We start from the raw sequence: 19305 nt of genomic DNA on the forward strand, positions 1-19305 counted from the left end.
ACTGAAAATACAAGAATACAATACAAACAAAAGTTACAAGCAGCATCACTAATTCAGAATTACACACAGAGTATAAATGGGGGAAACAGCAGGGCATCAAAGGTCTCCTTAGGGGTTCATCTGGCCCTGTTTGTAATGAATCTGATACTGTAGGTATTTTTAATGCAAGTGTACTGCGTTTCTCCCCTAAATGGAACAAACAGCCTGGCCTCCAGATACTATACAGAGGTAGAAAGTATGTTTACTGATGCCTTGTGAGGAGGCATGGCATCGAGCGATCCACAAACCTCAACCAGCCTGTCATCTTCACTGATTGATGATGTTACAAAACATCCCTTGATACTGATACATCCACATGCTTTTGGACAAATTTGACACTCAGCAGTGATACATGAATTTTTAGTGGAACAATACTCAAAAATCTGACCCCAGGCAAGTTCAGAGTATAAAAACTAAGAAATAGAGACAGGACAGTTATTGCCTCACTGGGATACTGTAGTGAGGAGATGACAGAGGGCAACAAACATCCAACTCACTGAACTTTCAAGATTTTTTTTTTCCTTTCTGTGATCTCGGGCCAATGGATGGGCTTTGATCTATTTAATAAATCTAACAGTGATAAATGAAATGTCCAGCTATATGCGGGGAGGTTAAGTTATCTTCACTGTTACTCTGAGTGGAATATTAATCAAGAACAAGAACCTGAAAATGTTGCTCTTCTTAAGAAGTTCAGCGCTTGGTTGAGTCACAGAAAAAGTGGGTGAGCAATGTTTTCTCCTGGGGCTTGAATCATGCACGGACAGCAAAAACACAGCTCCAGTGAGCGGGGAGCTGAAGATGGGGTTAGGGGAACAATGACACATCATGTATCATCTTACACGTCCCAGCGCTGCTCTGACTAAAGCTCTAGACAGCAGAATGATTGAGTAACAACTTACCATAAAACCACTCCCAACCAATTTCAGATCTAAATATGTGTGTGTGTATGTGTGTGTGTACAGACATCATATTTGTCCCTCAGCACACATTGACTCAACATACTATATTACTATATCCCCTCTGGATCTCTTTAAATAAGATAGATATCATGGCCAGAGCATAATGTTCACTGAATTTATCATTGTTACATTCAGATGAAATCATCCTCACGTTTTCCCAAAAGCATGAGAAGAGCAGTGGAGCATTTCACACCACCACTGCACTTTCCATTACACTGTATGTGAAGTCAGATCTTGTTCTCTTTGGTACAGGCACGCAGCATTTCTTACGATCAGTTTTCACACACTTTCAAAGTTTCTCTGTTCTGCTGGATGTACAAAAAACAGCAACACTGAGTCCCATTTATCCATCATATTTTATTTAAACAATTTAAATTTTGCTCTTCAGAGTACAATCAATATAAGATACATATGTCAAAATATACTTTAAATAGAAGAGAAAAACATTAAGGCATTTTGATGATTAACAGTCTTGACAGCATGACTGATTAAGGTTAAATTTTTTTGTGTTTATACCTCTAAGGCACTATGGCATGATCACTGCTGAAACCACATAAAAGACTTCCAGACAAAGATGGATAACTTTCTAACTTACTTAGAGTGGTGACAATGTGCTGGTTTTCATTGTGGTTTTCAGTGCAGTGCGTCTACAGTGTACAGTGTTTCAGCAATAAGCCAGAGCAGGCACGTGGAGTCACGAAAGGCAAAGCAGGTAGTGAAAGATTCCTCATCCTGCCAAAAGTGTGGTGGCATCGTATTAACACTTTAATAATCCCGCGTTTCACACATGAACCAGCTACGTGGCAAAGCGCTGTAATTATCTTTATCACGCAAGGCAGCCTGGTGCCAGTGTGACTTCTTGACTGGGACCGACATTAGAAAGCCCAGCTGTTCCTCTGGAGAATCACTGTGGCACCAATGAGCGGTCAATTGGCCAAGGTGTATTATGAAAGCCGTCATTTCCTGCGCGTGTTCTCAAGTTCAAAAGTCTCTGTTATTGCCTCTGTGACCGAGGGCTGTTAGGATGGCATCAAAGAAACGCATAAACAGCTCAACCACATCCACTGAACCTGGGGCAGAGAACAAGCTCTTTCTCACTCTTTCCCTTTCTCTCCCTCTGTGTTTAACACTTTCACTTGCTTGCATGCAAAAACAAAGTCAGGCACACACACACATACACTCTCACACACTCACACAAACATCCCCACACACTCACACAAACATCCCCCCACACACACACATATACACACAGATTTGTTACCTAGGTATGTACATGACTTAACTCCTGTGAGTAAAGTCTACGAGCATGAAGCCTGTTGTCATACAAAGTTTAGCACTCTCTCAACTCACAGGCACATTCCCTCCCTTTACACTTCTGAACTGTTCTGGACTTTTCTGGAAATTATTACTCATGAGTAAAACTATACAGAAACTTGCACGAATAGCGTGGCGCAGCAGTACTAACCCCTACAACATTTATCAACAAAAGCTGTGATTTACAAATTACTTTTGTTTCAGACAATGCTCATACTGGATATTTGTCATGTACATTAATATAGAAAATATGATTTCTCTCTCTTTCTTCTCTTTCTTAACAGAGTGCTTCACTGATGCACAAATTGGTTATTGTAAGCTGTTCTGGTTTGAACAAAGTGATTAATGTAGGTACAGCTGCATCAAAAATTCATCACAGTTAGGATGTGTGTCCACTAGGCCTCTTTTCCTGAGTGCCACTCCTCTGTTCCCCAATTGTGTTTAATATAGAAGTAGCAAACAACCACTGCAGGTGAAAATGCTGCATACAGCATCTTTCTTACATCCACTTCAGGCACTTGGACCCCGAAATGTTTCAACTTTAAAGATGAAAAATGTTTTAGTGCTGTTGTTGAAACACAGTGTCTGATCCTTCAGTACACTTAACACCTTCCATCACAATGCTTCCCAGCACCTTGAGAGAAAAAGATGCCCAGTGGTCACATTACAGCATGGACTGGTCTGTCTTGAGCAAGCCTATTGGAACTGCTGTGCTGATGTATGAGTCTGGGACAGCCTATGTTATATGTTGTATGCATGTAGTGTATGAAAATGTACAGTATTTTATGCTGATACAGGCATCTGCTGTGCTACGCTGCTATGTTTGCTGAACCAGACTTATGTGGGCTGCTGGGAATTGCGGTGCTCAGAAAGCGTAGGGCCCAACTATGATGGTGAGCCGCAGCAGTGAGCTGGAGCGGTAGTTCATGGTCAGATGGTGAGTGATCATCTCCAGGTCCACAACGTACTCCTTGGGGCCTGACAGAGGCTTGGTTAGCACCAGCATGGCACTCACATTGCTGGAACGCTGCAAAAAACATAATCGATCACAATTGTATTTACTGTCCTACAGGTGCCATATGTTGATAAAATATCAGGTTGAGTTACAAGATGGAGTCAGGGTGATAATAACAGCATGAAAATGGGTTATTATTAGCTTTAAACTACAGATTTTGAGAGCATCATCACACCAGCAGTTTAACATTTCATTAGCTGATTATCACCTGTTACACCCTCCCCCAAATGATTCGCATTGAATCTTACCCGCAGGAAAAACTCTCCTCCCTCATTCCCAGCTTTGATCCTGAAGGTGTTGTGTGTGTTGGCGTAGATGTTGGTGGCCTGAATCTGGAAAATGTCCGCTGGCACAGTCCGGTCTGCCTGGATGCTCATGTATTTATAGACAATTGATGGTGGGAGACCCTGGCACTCAGCCTGAGAACGGCAGATACAGCGACTGCAAACACAACAATTACAACAATCTCTGTGAAACTGGCCACACTTACGATACTGAAACAAAAGAAATGGATGATGTTTACTGACTTTTCAGAGGTTTTGGTATAAGGCCCCTCGCAGGGGTTTCTGGGATAGCAGCGGAAGCCTCCGTAATAGTTCCAGCACATTTCATCATCTTGGCAGTTATGGGTCCCCGTCTCACATTCATTTATGTCTGGTGATTGGCAGAGTGACAAAGAGAGAGAGAGAGAGAAAAGTACTGAATAGTCAAAAATAGCTGGATGACAAAGCTAGTATCCCCTACTTCCAAAACACACACAAACTCTACACGCTTCATGAACCTGAGCTGCGAAAACACAAAGTTCAGAACATTGGGAATGGTGTTTCAGGGTTGTAGCTGTATTTCCAGCTGCTGTGAAGATAGAAGGAAACAGAAGAGGGAAGCCCCTGATGCAACCCCACACAGGCATAACTGCAGCTCTCTCCCTGCAACACCATGAAAATAGCCCCATCAAAACATGCCCCAAACCACAGGGCTATTTCTGGCACAGCAACCTGGATTCATCACTAAAAGGTCCCCCTGACACAACAGGCCGGATTCATGGCTCCCCCTATAAAGCCTGCACCTGACCGAGGGAGAGAGGAAAAAATAACAGCTCACCCTTTGAGAGAGCGCCGGAGCTTCAAATAAATCCACTTCAAGAAACCAACATCATGCATATAAATTCACAGAGGTGGCTTAGCAGGACAACACAAAGTTGCTGTGTTTGTGTTGCCCAACCTCTGCATTCTTTCCATGACAGTACTGGTTGAGAGCGGGTTTCATTCCTGCCTAAGAGGTAGAATAGTGGATGATAGCACGAATGATCAAGTTTCCCTTAACAATTATCTTCAAAGAGTTCAGGAAGAGCAGGAAGGAAGGGAGAGAGGATGACCCGCTTGGGAACTTTGTTGTGAGTGAAAACAAAAAAGGAGGGGAAGATGGATAAATAAATAAACTAAGAAGGGACAAAAAAAGACTGATAGAAGGAAAAGGGAGAGAAAAAAAGGAGGACTGCAGTACCTTGACACAACCTGTTTCCCTGGAGCTGATATCCATCTGGACACTCGCAGGAGTAACTTCCTGGGCTGTTAATACACTGGTACTGACACATGTAGCTGGAGAAGCTGCATTCATCAACATCTGTACAAAAATATGCACACACACACAAACACAGATAATAGAGTATAAGGCAGTGGGAATGTGATGGTTTTTTTACAAACATGCACTTATCTGCTACTATAAAGAGTCTGTGTGTTTCTGTATGTGTTCCATGTATGTGTGTCCACCTTGGCAGGAGACCATGTCTTGCGCCAGCTCGTAGCCCTGATCACACTGGCAGAGGAAAGAGCCAATCAGGTTATAGCAGTGGTGCTGACAGGGACTCTGCACGTCACACTCATTCACATCTGGAACAAAAGCAGGTGTTTTACATATATGGATATAGTAAAGATCATAACTGGCACATTGTATTTCCTGTAGGGAAACTGAAACCCACTACAGGTCAAAGGGAGGCAGAGAGATGCACACACACAAATACAATTTGTTCACATTCAGCACAAACACACATATACATGTTTCAGCATAGCTGGGAACCAGTCAAGAGTTTTGATGGATTTCTAAATATGTTTGAGAGATAAACAGCTCTCTATCACAGCACATTTTCAATAACCTCCTTAGACTTCAGCAGGAGATTTGCTGTGTGGGTTCAGGTTGCATGGTCAATCTCATGATATCTCTGAGCCTCCAGGCATTCAAAGCAACAGCATGTGCACCACTTGTTTTGTTAGAGTCATTCCTGATCTCAAAATATCTGCATACTGAGAAACACAGTAAACGTTTGAGATCACATCCTCTGCTGTGTATTAAGATAAGATAAGATAAGATAAGATAAGAGAATCCTTTATTAGTCCCTCAGTGGGGAAATTGCATTTAGCAACAGCAGGGATACAGTACAATAAGTGAAAGTGAGATATAAGTAAGAGGCCAATATGGCCAGAACAAGATTTAAATAAGGTAGAATAACTATGAGACAAGAAAATAGCTGCTGTAAAAAAATTAAAAAATATACCTACATAAATAAATAAATATGAGATGGAGATTGTTGAGTTGAGTGACTATAGTACACAAATATTGCACACTAATAACTGGGTTATTGCACATTGATGTATTACACCACACCTCTTTACATCTAACTGCTACTTTATTTAATAACACTTTTATTCATGCATTTTCATTAACTATACTTGCTAATAGTCTTTTGTTTACTTTTTTCATGTTATTATGTTTCATCATGTACTGCACACACTTAATTCTCTCTTGGCCTAGTCTGTGGTTTTGCTCTACTTGTGTTTCCAGTAAAGCACTCTGTAAACACAGTTTTTAGAAAGTGAAACGTAAATGAAGGTAATTATGATTATTATTATTATACGCGCTTGCCATTTGCATTGAGCATGCAAGTAGCAACAGGTACATAAAGCTATTAAATGTCAGCCTGGCAACAGGGAAGGTTAGGTGGATACACGCTGCAACACAAAATGTCTGACAGGCTGCTTCTGAGTAACAAAGCATCGAAGCGAGATGTTATTATAATTCATTCAACACACACTCACACATGAGTCCACATGGCTCTTACCAGCGACTTACCAACACAGCTGTGGTTGTTGCTAGCCAACTTGTGACCCGTGTTGCACTCACAGTAGTACGAGCCCTGGGTGTTCACACATCTGTGCATGCAGTAGTGGGTCATGGCACACTCGTCTCTGTCTGCCGGAAAACACAAACACAAACATGTACAGGGGAGCCAAAGAGACATGGGCAGTAAGATACATCACAAAAAAACTTTTTTTTTTTTTTTTTTAGAAAGAGTGTGTTTTGTGTGTCTGTGAACAACAGTGACTCACCTACACAGTGGTCTCCGTTCCTCTGGTAGCCTGTAGGACACTGGCAGGTATAGGAGCCTCTGGTGTTATAGCACATCTGTTCAGGCCCGCAAGTGTGTCGACCTGTCGCACACTCATCTATGTCTGCAATAAACACACAGGTACACTCTCAGACACTGAGAGGAAGCTACACAAACTTAACTACTTAACTACACTACTGTATGTATGCAGGAACACGTGGCAGACAAAGCAAAGCAACATGTCTGGACTGTATGCACTCTGTGATCTGTGATGTGTGAACTGTTTTCAACAGAGAAAAATCTGTGATCACTGACACCATCACATCACACACGTGGGCATAAACACACATGTTCACACAGAGAGCGGGCGATTAAATAAAGAGGGCTTTTATTTAGCAGCTGAGGGTGAAGGGGAAAAACACAGATCATATCTTCTGCTAACAGGACAGCTTTTTGAAGGGGGAAGTTTGTATTTGTGTGTGTGTGTGTGTGTGTGTGTGTGTGTGTGTGTGACTGAAAGAGGGAGAAAGAGCTCAACTGATAAGTCATGTGCTTTCTACCATAACGTCTCGCTCTCTCAACAGGCATCCATCAAGCCAAAAGCACACACAAATCCAAACGCATTCACTTTCTATCTCTCAACCCATCATTAATAAGTTATATAACATGATAAGGAGTAGTCTGATGTTAGTATAAGAGGCTTAAAAACACAAAGCTATTGCCAGAAAGATGCTCCATTTCCCAAATCAATTCAAACTATTTTTTACTGCAGTGTAAAATGTCTATACTGTAAACAACTTTGCAGATTTACCAATGACTAACTTAATGATAAACATGATTTCAGAAGTGTAAACTCAAAAGCTGCCAACTCAGATTTTAAAGTTAGGACCAGAATGTTTGAGATTAATGGTACTGTACATACAATCAGCAGTAAGAGATTCTGTCAGTGTTTTAATAATGGGATAAACCTCCTCTTTTTTCCCCTTATGTTACTGGTTAAGTTTTCAGTCACAGTTGAATTTTCCAGCTTGGGGCTAAAATTCAGGACACAGCAGAAGGAAGATTCTCTTATTATGTTGATCCTATAAACAGGTTCTCCATTTTGGTTTGTTTGGAGCCACAGTCTGTTTAAAAAAAAAAAAAGGATTTTCTCACTATAACCCCCTCACTTGTGTTTTTTCTGAGCTTCTATCTTTTCTCTCTTTCTCACACACACACACACACTACAAATACAACCATACTGTATATTCTTCTCTCATCCCTGTAGGTCCACCAGCAGTCCTCTTGGGTGGTCTGACACAACCCATCATATGCAGACAGCCAGTGGGCATCAGTTTAAGAGCATGACAGACAGTTATCCTTAATACCCCCCGACACACACACACACACAGAGGTAAGGAGGAGGGTACTATTACTGCATTGTGATTTGACACGTGTGCAGCCTAACAATAATCAGAAGAACCTGACTGGAGGAAGGCTGGAAAACTTGAAGCTTCGCTCTGTCTCTACACATTCACGTACTGCCCTTATTCCTATGCTGCAGATTTTAGATGCAGTGCAAAAGAGACAAAGAGTAACATGATTATGGAGCCCATTTTCACAGAAAACACACTAATATCAAACACGTAAAAGCCCAACTTGCAGATGCACTGATATCTTTCAAATGATATCCCCCCCTAGAAATGTTTCATGTGGCATGGTCTCAGCTGAAAGGGATCATGACCTTCTCTGAGTGCCTCAGATGCCAGTCCCACAGCATCTACCCTCCAGTGGGACTAGAGCCGGTGAGAACTTGGCATGATTTGCTGTGGAAGACCCCATGAAACAAAAGGTGCACAGAAGGTGAGTTGTCTTGAAACCTTAAAGGAAGGAAAGGGAAGAGAGGATACAGTGTGCTCTCCTCTACGGGGGCACAGTGATAAGATGAACTCAGTACATTAGAAACAAAACCAAGGCTTATCTAAAGGTGCACCTGAGAAACAACAGGTGCGAATTACACAGAAGGAGGAATGCCCAGACAAGCCTTGTTGCTCACTGACCCGCTTTGTAAAGGACAAAGATAAAAGCAGTGCTGTTCTAGAGAACCTATGCCCTGATGTGGCTTGAAAGGCATGTGGGAAAGTGCATCCTTTAACCAGCACCAAGTGTCAGTGAGAAACCAAATGCTTGGATCATAGCAGTATCCTATTGTGGCACACTAACCCAATTGCAACAGCCGAAAGGCTTGATTACATGGCTCTTAGAAACATCCCTAGTGCATTAGAGGGGTTCTGTCCCTGCTGGTGGTGGACCTGCAGCATCCAGATTTAGCCTCTAAGGTCAAGAGATCCACCTAGTCTGGATGTGGAGATTTCAGATTTCCCCATGTGGTGTGTATCGTGCAAATACGGTATATTGTTGGTACTGTATAAGCAAATATTTGAATGAATATCAACAAATAGTTAGACAGGAGATAGCAACAGTCAGAAGTCGGGATCAAGTCCCTGTGAATCACAACCACGCCTACTTTCTGGAGGTATTTGGTGATTCACTGGGACTGGAAATGCCTTGCCCTCTGGCTGTAGACTCAGACAACACAAGTCTGAGTGAGACTCCTGCTAAAACGAAGTGTTGATTCTGTTGCAGTGCCAAAAAACAGAAAACAAAAATCATGCCAGTGAATTGTTACAGTTTTGGCGACAGAAATGTTTACAGTGTTTACCACTTTAGTTTAGCATGTTAACATTTGCCAATTAGCACTATACACAAGCAACTGGGAATGTCACGTTTGCAGGTATTATACGACATAAACCAAAATAGTGGACAAACGGACAGTCAGTGGACAATCCATTGGTTTAAGCTTTTACGTTCTTGGACAAGATTAGTGTCAGCTCAGACAGGCAGCAGAGTCTGACTGATTGCACTTGACTTTGTTCAGACTGAATTCAGGACGAAATCTGAGCCAAAGTGGGTCCACATATGGCCTCAAGACTTGGGCTACGAATCTGTTCCTTATAGCGGCATTTTCTCTCTTTTTAGGTCATTGTTGCCAACCAGAATTAAATCAGGTGGACTTGGAATGATTTTGAATTACCTGGCATGAACTCAACAGCATTTATACCGCTGTTGGGCAGAGTGGTCTTGGCTACCTGGGAGGCTGAATGAATCTTTATACAAGGTGTCGCTGGTGCAGTGGGCAGACATCTGTGGCCGAATCATGTTCCAACACTCTCCTGCGTGAGGTGTAGAAACCATGAACTGTTAGAGAAAGGAGTAACTGCACATGACTGTAAACTGTTTAAAGGGAGCAATGCTTCCCAAGAAGTTGTGTGTACAGAAAAGTCCGAGTCATCCTCACTCCCTTCACGAACGCTTGGAGAGCTCTAAATAAAAGCATATGTGCTGAATGCAATCCAAAGGTTCATTCACGGGAATATCTTGTGGTAACTGCTACTTTGTCACTAAACTTTTAAGAAGCTGCCAATACAAAGTTACACAAGCTACGCAAAAGTGTGTCCATGCAAGTGTGTGTGTGTGTGTGTGTTGGGTGGGGGTGCTGGCTCTTAGGTCCCATAAAGTCTCCACAGCTTACCACATGCAGTAGGCCTACAGTCCATATAGTTTACACAGGAAAACAGATTTTACTGCAACAAGCCACCAAATGTGATGATGTCTTGCATGTGGGGAGAAGTGACTGTTCTCTGAGGTCAGCCCCCCCCCCCAAAAAAAAATTAACACAACTTACAAGTGACTGTGACGATTCAGATGACATGTTTCTTGAAAGAGCGAGCGTGCTGTAACATCACAGAGAAAGACAAGGCTGTCCAGCAGCAGAGTGGAAGATGTGGAGTAGAAGGGAAGAATGAGGAGAAAGGGTGGAGGCTTTTCTTTTTTTTTTTTAAAAAGGGCTTTTTAAGATTTGAAGTTAGATTTACAGCCGTGTGTGCATACGTGATGTCAGAGTTAAAAAACTCCTTGCTTTTCAGGGAGATTAATTCTAAATGCCTTGCGGGAGCTGGGGGAGTAACGGGTGGCGGCAGCTCAAAGAATGTGAGTGTGCGTGTACGGGTGAGTGGGTGTGTGTATCAGAGGTCCTGTTTGAGGTGCTCCAACATTAAATGGCTTTTTTTTTTGCAGAGTTTATGTTTTACAGAAAGGACTGACACACTATGAGGAGATGCATGTGTGATGTGTGTGCACATTTCTGGTAGTGCGTGCATATGCATGGAGAAAACCCCCCCCCCCAAAAAAACATGTTTGTCCAAAACGGGGACTAAAAATTGTTTGGCCTGAATTCAGAACAATGTGTTATTTGCTCCAGATTTACACTGACATGATAGGGCTTGTTGTAATTATCACTTGAGAGCATTTAGTCTTGTTTTCACTGAACCACTGCAATGGAAAGCAGGAGCTGTTCCAAAGAACAGTTGGAGCCATCCTGCTGTTGGACAGCATCTCTGTTTCCCTCTGATTATTGGATAATTCAATCTTTGGGAAAGCAGGGGGCAAGATGTGCAATGTTAATAGCCCATAAAATTTCACAGCGTCAAAATTTATCAGCATGTCATACACCAGCCTCTGAGTGTTTGGTTTTGCTTAACCTCAAACACCTTAATATCACCCCTCCTGGCAAACACTGCGCTGCACGTTTTTTCATTTGTGTATAATTCTCTGCAATGCAGTGTGAAATGCAGCTATCACTGGCTTGAAGACGACCTCAGGACAAATGGGAGTGGCAGTGCTTCCCTTTCAATGCAAGTCCAAACACAAAGCAGATAAGAAATCAAAGAATTCAAGACACTCAAACTTTATATTCCGTGTATTTCCATCCGTATTAGGGCATGAAATATTTCCATGCTCCGGCTATTCGCACCACTCCCAAGATTCCCCTCTCATCACTCTCATTGTTCGGGAGGAACAGGAGTTTTAGTCATGTTGACACTTACTAACTGATTTGTGAGTTTGTTCCACACTCTTCTAAAGGTCAGGCAGAGTCTTGACGTTCTTGAAAATCCGTCCGGTGTGCCAGCTACATTCCCAACTGATAATAATCCTTCCTGTTACTCTGAAAATGTCTACAAAAAAAGAAGTGCAGAGCAGCTCTCCTGCTATTCAACGTGAAGGAGATCAATCACTCTGCCCACCCGACATGTCGATAGTCAGGCTGTAGCCATTTACAGCCTTCTCAGAAAATTTGCGGCATGGAAGGAATGAAACCAGTAAACGCGGACACTGAGAATATGGTCAAAATACCACTGCGATAGCAAGAATCAAGAGAAAGAGTGTGAGAAACACAGATTGTGCGAGTGTCACCCAGCTGAGTGCAACAGTGATTTATAGCAGCACCGCGTCCCTTTCCATCATGAGGTAAACGGAAAGATCAACACATGTAAGCACATCAGAGGAGGAAGCAGCTGGCCTTTGGACAGGCACCGACCTCCGGGAGAATAACAACAACAACATTAAGCGCTTACACCGAGGAGGCAGGACAAAGCTGCTTCCCTCTTGCTTCTCCTTGCCATCATTGATGTGATGGCAGAGAGAAGCCAGCAGCAAACCGCATGCAATAACAGCCCACTGTACAGCAACACTGCACAAGCCAAAAGAGGGACTGCCTGCAGGACGGACTGAAAGACACTCTAGTCCCTTCTGGCAGGAGGCTGATGATGTCCCTCAAAAAGCAGGAAGGGCTAGAAGTCATTCTCTGAAATTTATTTTAAGATTCCTCATGTAATGTGTTGATTTTGTTTGAGGATGTTATTGCTGAAGTTGTAGTTGTTTTAGTTTTCATTTCTAGGTTTCTAAAATCAAGAGATTACAAACATATTGTCATGGAGACACAGATGTCAAAATACGTCCAGTAATTAAAAGAGCATTAAAGTATTTGATTCTTTTTTATCAGCAACTGAGGAGTTGCGACATCCACAGGGTTCTGGCATAGTTTACAAATGGAAAGTGTTTTGAAAGCCAGAAATCTCAGCAATGTTGATTAACTAGCACTGACTTTAAAACATGACCAATACTGGATGTCTGAGGCAGATGCTGATATCGGTAACTTCTTTAAAGATTGTAATGATTTATCGGCCGGTCTTTTAACATAAAGGCAAAACATAATCATGATGAGAAACCCCTCGTTTTGCTTGTTAAAGAATTTTGACCAAGATACCGAGCAGGATATTCTACAGTTAAAAAAATAAACTTGTCAGTGCCCTCTGGTGGACAAACTGTGTAATGGCAACCCTGTTTTAGTGAACGTCAGGGAACATTCATTTGCGAACAATATTAAGAGTTTACAGCCATGCTAGTGGTTCTGTGAGGCTGTCCTTAGGCACAGTGGTGCACTGAGCTACATAATAACATCAACATACTAAGATTCTCACAATGACAATACTCAGTCACCGCAGATATATAGTTTACTACGTTCAATTTCTTAGTTTAGCATGTTAACATGCTAACATTTGCTAACAAACATTAAACACAAAGTATAACTGAGGCTGTTGGAAATATCGAAGGATTGTTCATTCAATTCATCTTGAATGCCAAAAATTTCACAGCAATACATCCAAACATTTCGTCTCGACAACAAACCGATGTTGAGATATTTCAATCTGAACCAAAGTGGTGAGCCAACAAACCAAACAACACTGTCAACCAATCTACAATTCACAGGCTCAAAGATGAAACATCAGTTGTTACAGCTGAAGCTTCAGTGTAACAGGTGCAATGAGCTGGGCAGTAAAATCACAAGGCACCGGGACAATCGCACAGCAAAGACACACTGATGCAGGACAGTGCAAATCATCAGTCTGAGAACAGGTGGAAGAAAAGGGCTTAGATGGTAATAGGAGGGTTGAAAAGGCACAAAGGTTTGTCTCAGGTGTCTTTTTGTTTAAGTAACCCTAAACAAAGTGGGTCAGTTTTCATCAAGCAGAGGCTTTCTGTTTGATCCCACTTCCTCCTGTCGAGCAATAAAATCATTGCAGAATGTTTTAATCAAACATCCTGTATGTTTTGTATCACGTTCACCTCAGCGTTGAAGTCTTAGGCACAGATTTTCTAAATCTGTGTTGCTTATCTTTGATGGATGTTTGGGAGAAACAAACATGAACAGGATAACATCTGAAGGAATTTCCTGAAAAACTGTTATCGCTCTCTGTGTATCCTCGTTTTAGATCGTCTGTGGAATGGCAAAGACTGGTCTCTGGGGCTTGTTTCTTCAAATGCAAATGTCAGGATGAGACAACAAGAAGTGGAGCTGTAAAGTTTAAACTGTAAAGGTCAAATCATGAAGCCTGCTGGCAGCGTCATGTTGTGCTTTGCAACCACCGGGCTCTCTCTGCTCGTACTGCTCTCTGCATTCCTGCTCCTCGCAGATCGATCCGATGCTTATCTGTCAAGGTGGTGAGTAATTCCTACCATCACAAAAGATGGGAGCAAACGGAAAAAACAACCACCACTGACATTCCAGAGATATTCCTCCCAAGTGCATTGCATCTGCATGGAAAAATGTTATTGCATGCAGTCGGCCTTGTTCGGAAAAGTACACAAGTTCTCTGTCACAGAGGGCTTAACAGCCTTAATAGAACATACTTAGGAAAGATTTCCAGCAACTGCAGGTGAAGAGCATCCAGACGTAGCTGAAATTAGTCAGGCATGTAGGTGGTAATGTGGCCTACATGACCTCAGGAAACCAGACAGGTAAACAGGAGTGGCATGTGCTTTCATGTCCCATACTGCAGCATATGAGTGTCTAATTTTGACATGAAAAATAAATAGGCAGAAGCTAAAGTATGTAAACTCAGGACCTGTAAGGAGAATAACAGAACCCACAAAGTGTAAAACATGATATTTATCATTCTCTTTGACCAACATTATATGCTCAAAGCCACTGAAAGTCCAGTTAAGTTTGTGTTTCTAAAATGTGAGGGTGTACTCTCAAATAATGTTCAACTATAAATGGGAATCATAAAATAACTACTTTCCACTTTTCATCAGATTTAATGACTGATTCGACCACTTTTGATGGACAACCTTCATTTCTAAGAGGAAGTGATCTCACCTCTGATGAAAATAAGAGTTTATATGCAAGCATAAGAGTACAACAAGCCACTTGTAGGCATCTCCCAGTGCTAAACACAGTAAGTATGTGTGTGTATGTTTTGGAGGGTGGGGGAGGTCATGGAAATGTGGGGCATCATTAAGCTGTCACACTTACAGTAAAGCTTCATAGTTTCTCTGTGTGGCTGAGCTGGAGTAGGGAGCCAGCTTCCCCTATGTGTCACTACAACAACACACACTTAGGCTCGGGTTCACACTCCGGGCCAAAGGCTTTATTACCCATTTGCAATAGTTATCCACATGGGAACGCATATTAAAGTTACATTTAAAAGGAAAAATACAAGGGTGAAGTGTATTATGTAATTTGTGGTTTGTTTTAGTTTTAATCAGCATTAGGAACAGTGCACTTAAGCTATTTTGCTATTTGTTTTTTAGAAAGGGTTTTTTTTTTTCACACTTTAAGTTGTGCTTTGGAAAACTGGCTTCGTTTTTTTGCAGAGCATTTAGCTGATCTCTCTGCTATTGCTGCCGCACACTCAGCAATAAATCACCAAAGCAACTCAGCAGCAGAACAACCCATGACGTTGGTACAACCTGGCTTGGTCAGTGCTCCGGCACTTCTGTGGTTATTTAGTCAGTGTCAGCCTTTCATGTTCCCCTTTGCCCTACCTGACTCGGCACCCTAGGTTTCCTGCACAGAGTGGTGAGTTAGCAGGGAAGGAGCCTGATGTAAGCGCTATTTGATACATTGAGGTTTCCCCCCATTGAAAGTTAATGGGAATTCCTTTGCTAGCAAGATACGTAGCTGTGCAAAACAGCTTCTACGGAGCAAAAAAAAAACAGAAACGACAACTCTGCACCCAAGAACAATTGGAACATTATAGCAAGTTAAAGGTAATGACAGAGAAACTGGAGACTGATGTAAACAAAGATTATATCACCCCACCAGCAGAAATATACACCCACATAACGGCACGAGATGCCTTCCAGTTAAAGCTCCAGTCATTTCAAAGCAATAAAACTGACAGCAACAGCCTATCTTTGTTTAGCCCATGCACTGGAACAGCACACCAGTGAATGACTAAGTATTATACCCATGCCAGCTCGCTTATGCGGTAACTTTAGCTGATATGCTGCCATGTTTTACACTCTAATAAAACCTAATTGGGTTCCAATTCACAGAAACACATAAAGCACCTCACACATACCTTTGCCCCAGGTGTAAAATCAAATTTGTTACTTTCACTGGAGCTCTGTGACCGCAAGCCTCACCACACAGCCACTCACCACATGCCTCTGCCTTTGGCAAGAGGAGCTCCTAACCACTGAACACATGTACTGTATGCTAATACACTTTGCCTCACATTACATTTACAGGGCTAACTCTGAGTATCCACATTAACTCCCCCGATCGCTCGCAGACTAAGAGAGAGATGATGAACAAAAAGATGTAAGAGGTTACGAGAGATTGAAATCAGAGATTCTGTCCCTCAGGTGAAGCTATGAACATCTGGGCACCATTGTGTGTGTGTGTGTGTGTGTGTGTGTGTGTGTATGTGTGGGTGGGTGTGTTGGTGAGACAAAGAATGAATCTTTAAACCACTCCCCATTTCAGAAGATCAAAGAGTCTCGCTCAAACACAGGATCACACCCACACAGTACTGTGCAGCTACCAAAATCACAAGCTTGTCAAGGCCCAGGGAATCTTTACTGTAGGTCTAAAGGCTATATATGGAGAACAGAGCCTGCCACAGTGTTATAAAATCTCCTTGATTTGCCCCCGGAAAAGAGGGCCTGAAAACCCAAAACAAGAACGGGTTTTTTTTTTTTATATTTTAGGAAGAAAGTGAACTCTGGCCAAAAACATCATGCTGCGAGCTACCAAAGAGTTCAGTAAACATGACATCACAGAGAGAAAAAGCGAGAAGCTTGCAACACATCTGGCAGCTACGCATGGTTTAGCTGTTGATGACTGTCAGACAGATGGATGAACAGTTCACCTTTGGAGTGCTGCTTATCGAGGCTCTAAAGTCATTAGCGAGTAATTATCAAATGCCTACGTAGCTCTGCTAGAGACGCATTCAGACACATTCAGACACATTCTTCCAGGCAGTAGCACTGCGTCTGCCCAGGTGCAACAAAAGCAATACTACTGATACTGAAGAGATTAAAAACACTTCTCAGTAGCACCTCTTAATTCTGCCAGTATACCGCAGCACACAGCAGTCTGCAACCACATGAAGACTAAAAGTTTAATCTTTAATATTCTGGAAGATTTTTTATAAAATAACTTTTTATGTAGAGAGCGTGGCTGCCATCCATTTTACATTTGCAGATCGTATTTTGTGGTTACACCTCTGCTCCTGCTGACAGAGTCCAGTTTCCCTCCTCAGGAGCTTGTCAACACCACTTGCTGAGATAAGAGGAACTGTCTCCATGTGTTGGTGTAAAGCACTAAAAAATGAAAGGCTACTTTTTCAAGGTATTATGATGGTACTTCATCTGGTCTTACAGCTGAACAAAGGGTGAAGCTGATCTCACCTCTGCAGAGGTTCTGCTCATCTGCAGTGAATCCGGGTGCACAGCGGATGGTCCGGCCGGTCTGGGGGACTCTCTGGCCAGGAAACACCTGTGTGAACTGAGGCTGGCTCGGTGGGACAGGGGGGACGGGGTCCGGCAGCGGCACCTGCTCGCCGTCCTTACTGATATAGATGACGGCGCTCTTTGGGAGGCAGAGGTATCCCCCAAAGTGGTTGATACACTGCATCCCTCCTTTGCAGGCATCACTCAACAAAGCACACTCGTCAATATCTGATGCAAGGAAAACAGTGTGACAGAAAGAAGGAAAGACATTAGATGTGGCATTTTCTGTACTTCTGTGTTATTTTAACAACTAAGAATAAGATTGGGCAAAAACAGATGAAAAATAAAGACAGGATTAAACTCATTAAGCATGAAAATCTGCACAAATGGATAACATTTAAGGCAATTTGTCATCTCTCACCTCTGCACTGCTCTCTGACTCGGTCATACTCATACCCTTCTGTGCACTGTGAAGGACAAGGATAATCACTACCATGAAGTGGCACGCATTTTGTAAAAACATATAAAAAGTAAAAACACCAGCATATGTTTTCCATCAGTAAATTAAAGTATACAGCATCTCAAACAAGACAGAACGGGTTAAAAAAAAAAAAGTCGCTGACTTACCGTGTAGGAGATGGGTTCCTCAGCCTCCTGAGAGAGGACATGCGTGAAAACCGCACAAAGGCACACACAGATCCCCAGCATGTCGGCCAAACGTCGGAGGAGCACTGTAACGAGATGCAGAGGAACCGACTGGATGGAGCGTGCAAGATCATTTTTTTGCTTGACAAGCCTACACGCTTTAATACCAGTTATTACATCACTGATGGCATTGCTTAACGAGTCTCAACGTCTCCCGCTGCTGGCGTGGTGTTTACGTTGGCACCACTCCAGCTAAATCTGCGACTTCAACTAAGTGAAGTGTTTTGCTTTTTTTTTTCTTTCTGCTGTTTTTCTCCAAAAGGATTAGTGCGTAATACGCGTAAAGATCGTGCGTAAACATGCCCTTGTGTGTCAGTCAGCGTCGGGAAAAATGAACAAGTTAACCAGCCGTGCAGAGGTCGTGTTGATTAGAACTCTATTTGCACATGTCCAACTTAACAAGGTGGCCGATCAAATGTTTCTGCCCTGTTCATCACGGCCTCGTTTCAAGATACTGACACTTGTTACCGGACAAGCGAACTACATCAGAAACAAGTGCTACCGCAGATGTTTGTTTTTTTTCCTCACTTGTTTCAACATTCACACTCCTTCTGTGTATTGTTTTCACTCTTATCTGATCACAGCGCGGTGTGCAGTAGCTTTGTCATTTTGTGGTGCCTTGGCGACGTACCTGCGATTACCTGCGGATCTCCAACGCTGCTGGCGTGCTGAAGAAAACGTCCCCGGTTTTGTTTTGCTGTTTTGTTTAGTTGGAAATCCGAGTGTGTGCGCGGAGCGGGATGGTTTTTGTCCTGCAGACGGTGCAGTGGATGTTAGGTGGTTGTCGGAGTGCAAGCAGCACTTGTGATGAACATGCGGCTCGTACTGTATAACATGCTGGGGGCGGTGTACCGGGCAGGTTGAGCTCCGGGTTTGTCTCTCACCGGGGTGCAGTGAGCGATCAGCAGACTACAGTGGCTCCCTCTATAGACTGATGAGTAGTTTTTTTTTTTTTTTGTAAGGCGCTCATCAAAGGATTATCAGAATATCATACTTACTCTAAACTGATTCGACTGCTGCACATGATATTCTCGAGAAAAATACTGTTATTAGTCTAAAAAACCAAAGTAAACACAGTTAAGTTTTCCACTGTGTCTCTGCTTTGGTCTCACATGCAGTTAACATTGAACCTAGAATCCACTGTGTTCTTTTCCTTAAACACTCCCATGAGGAGTTTGGAATGATATTGTCCTTATTTTTGTATTATTTTGTAATAGTTCTCTAAGTTCTCTGGAGCCATACTCCCTTTTAATTTTTAGAGGCCGACAGCA

The 19305-nt window shown here is 42.5% G+C and overlaps 1 protein-coding gene across 2 annotated transcripts; it reads right to left on the bottom strand.

Annotated features, from left to right (window-relative positions):
- Window positions 1-1335: 1335 nt before the first annotated feature.
- On the bottom strand, window positions 1336-18877 carry efemp1 (EGF containing fibulin extracellular matrix protein 1). 2 transcript variants are annotated; one of them, XM_041050335.1, is made up of 11 exons: window positions 18676-18877; window positions 17957-18060; window positions 17751-17796; window positions 17288-17557; window positions 6711-6833; window positions 6454-6573; window positions 5097-5216; window positions 4831-4950; window positions 3855-3981; window positions 3576-3768; window positions 1336-3339 (listed from the first exon to the last, which is right to left on the bottom strand). In XM_041050335.1, the coding sequence occupies exons 2-11, from the start codon at window positions 18035-18037 to the stop codon at window positions 3178-3180; spliced, it is 1362 nt and encodes a 453-aa protein (XP_040906269.1). In that variant the 5' UTR covers window positions 18038-18060; window positions 18676-18877; the 3' UTR covers window positions 1336-3177. The 2 variants fall into 2 exon arrangements, with proteins under 2 accessions (XP_040906269.1, XP_040906268.1); XM_041050334.1 differs by having other exon boundaries at window positions 18666-18818.
- Window positions 18878-19305: the final 428 nt, after the last annotated feature.

The sequence above is a fragment of the Toxotes jaculatrix genome, chromosome 11, assembly GCF_017976425.1.
Source record: "Toxotes jaculatrix isolate fToxJac2 chromosome 11, fToxJac2.pri, whole genome shotgun sequence".
NCBI lineage: Eukaryota > Metazoa > Chordata > Actinopteri > Toxotidae > Toxotes > Toxotes jaculatrix.

Excerpts from the sequence above, each read along its gene's own strand:
- efemp1 (XM_041050335.1), bottom strand. The coding sequence starts at position 18,037 with ATGCTGGGGATCTGTGTGTGCCTTTGTGCGGTTTTCACGCATGTCCTC. Across the intron at positions 17,558-17,750 it reads AGTCAGAGAGCAGTGCAGAG|ATATTGACGAGTGTGCTTTG; the intron begins GTGAGAGATGAC and ends TCCTTGCATCAG. Across the intron at positions 6,834-17,287 it reads TGAGCAGAACCTCTGCAGAG|ACATAGATGAGTGTGCGACA; the intron begins GTGAGATCAGCT and ends TGTTTATTGCAG.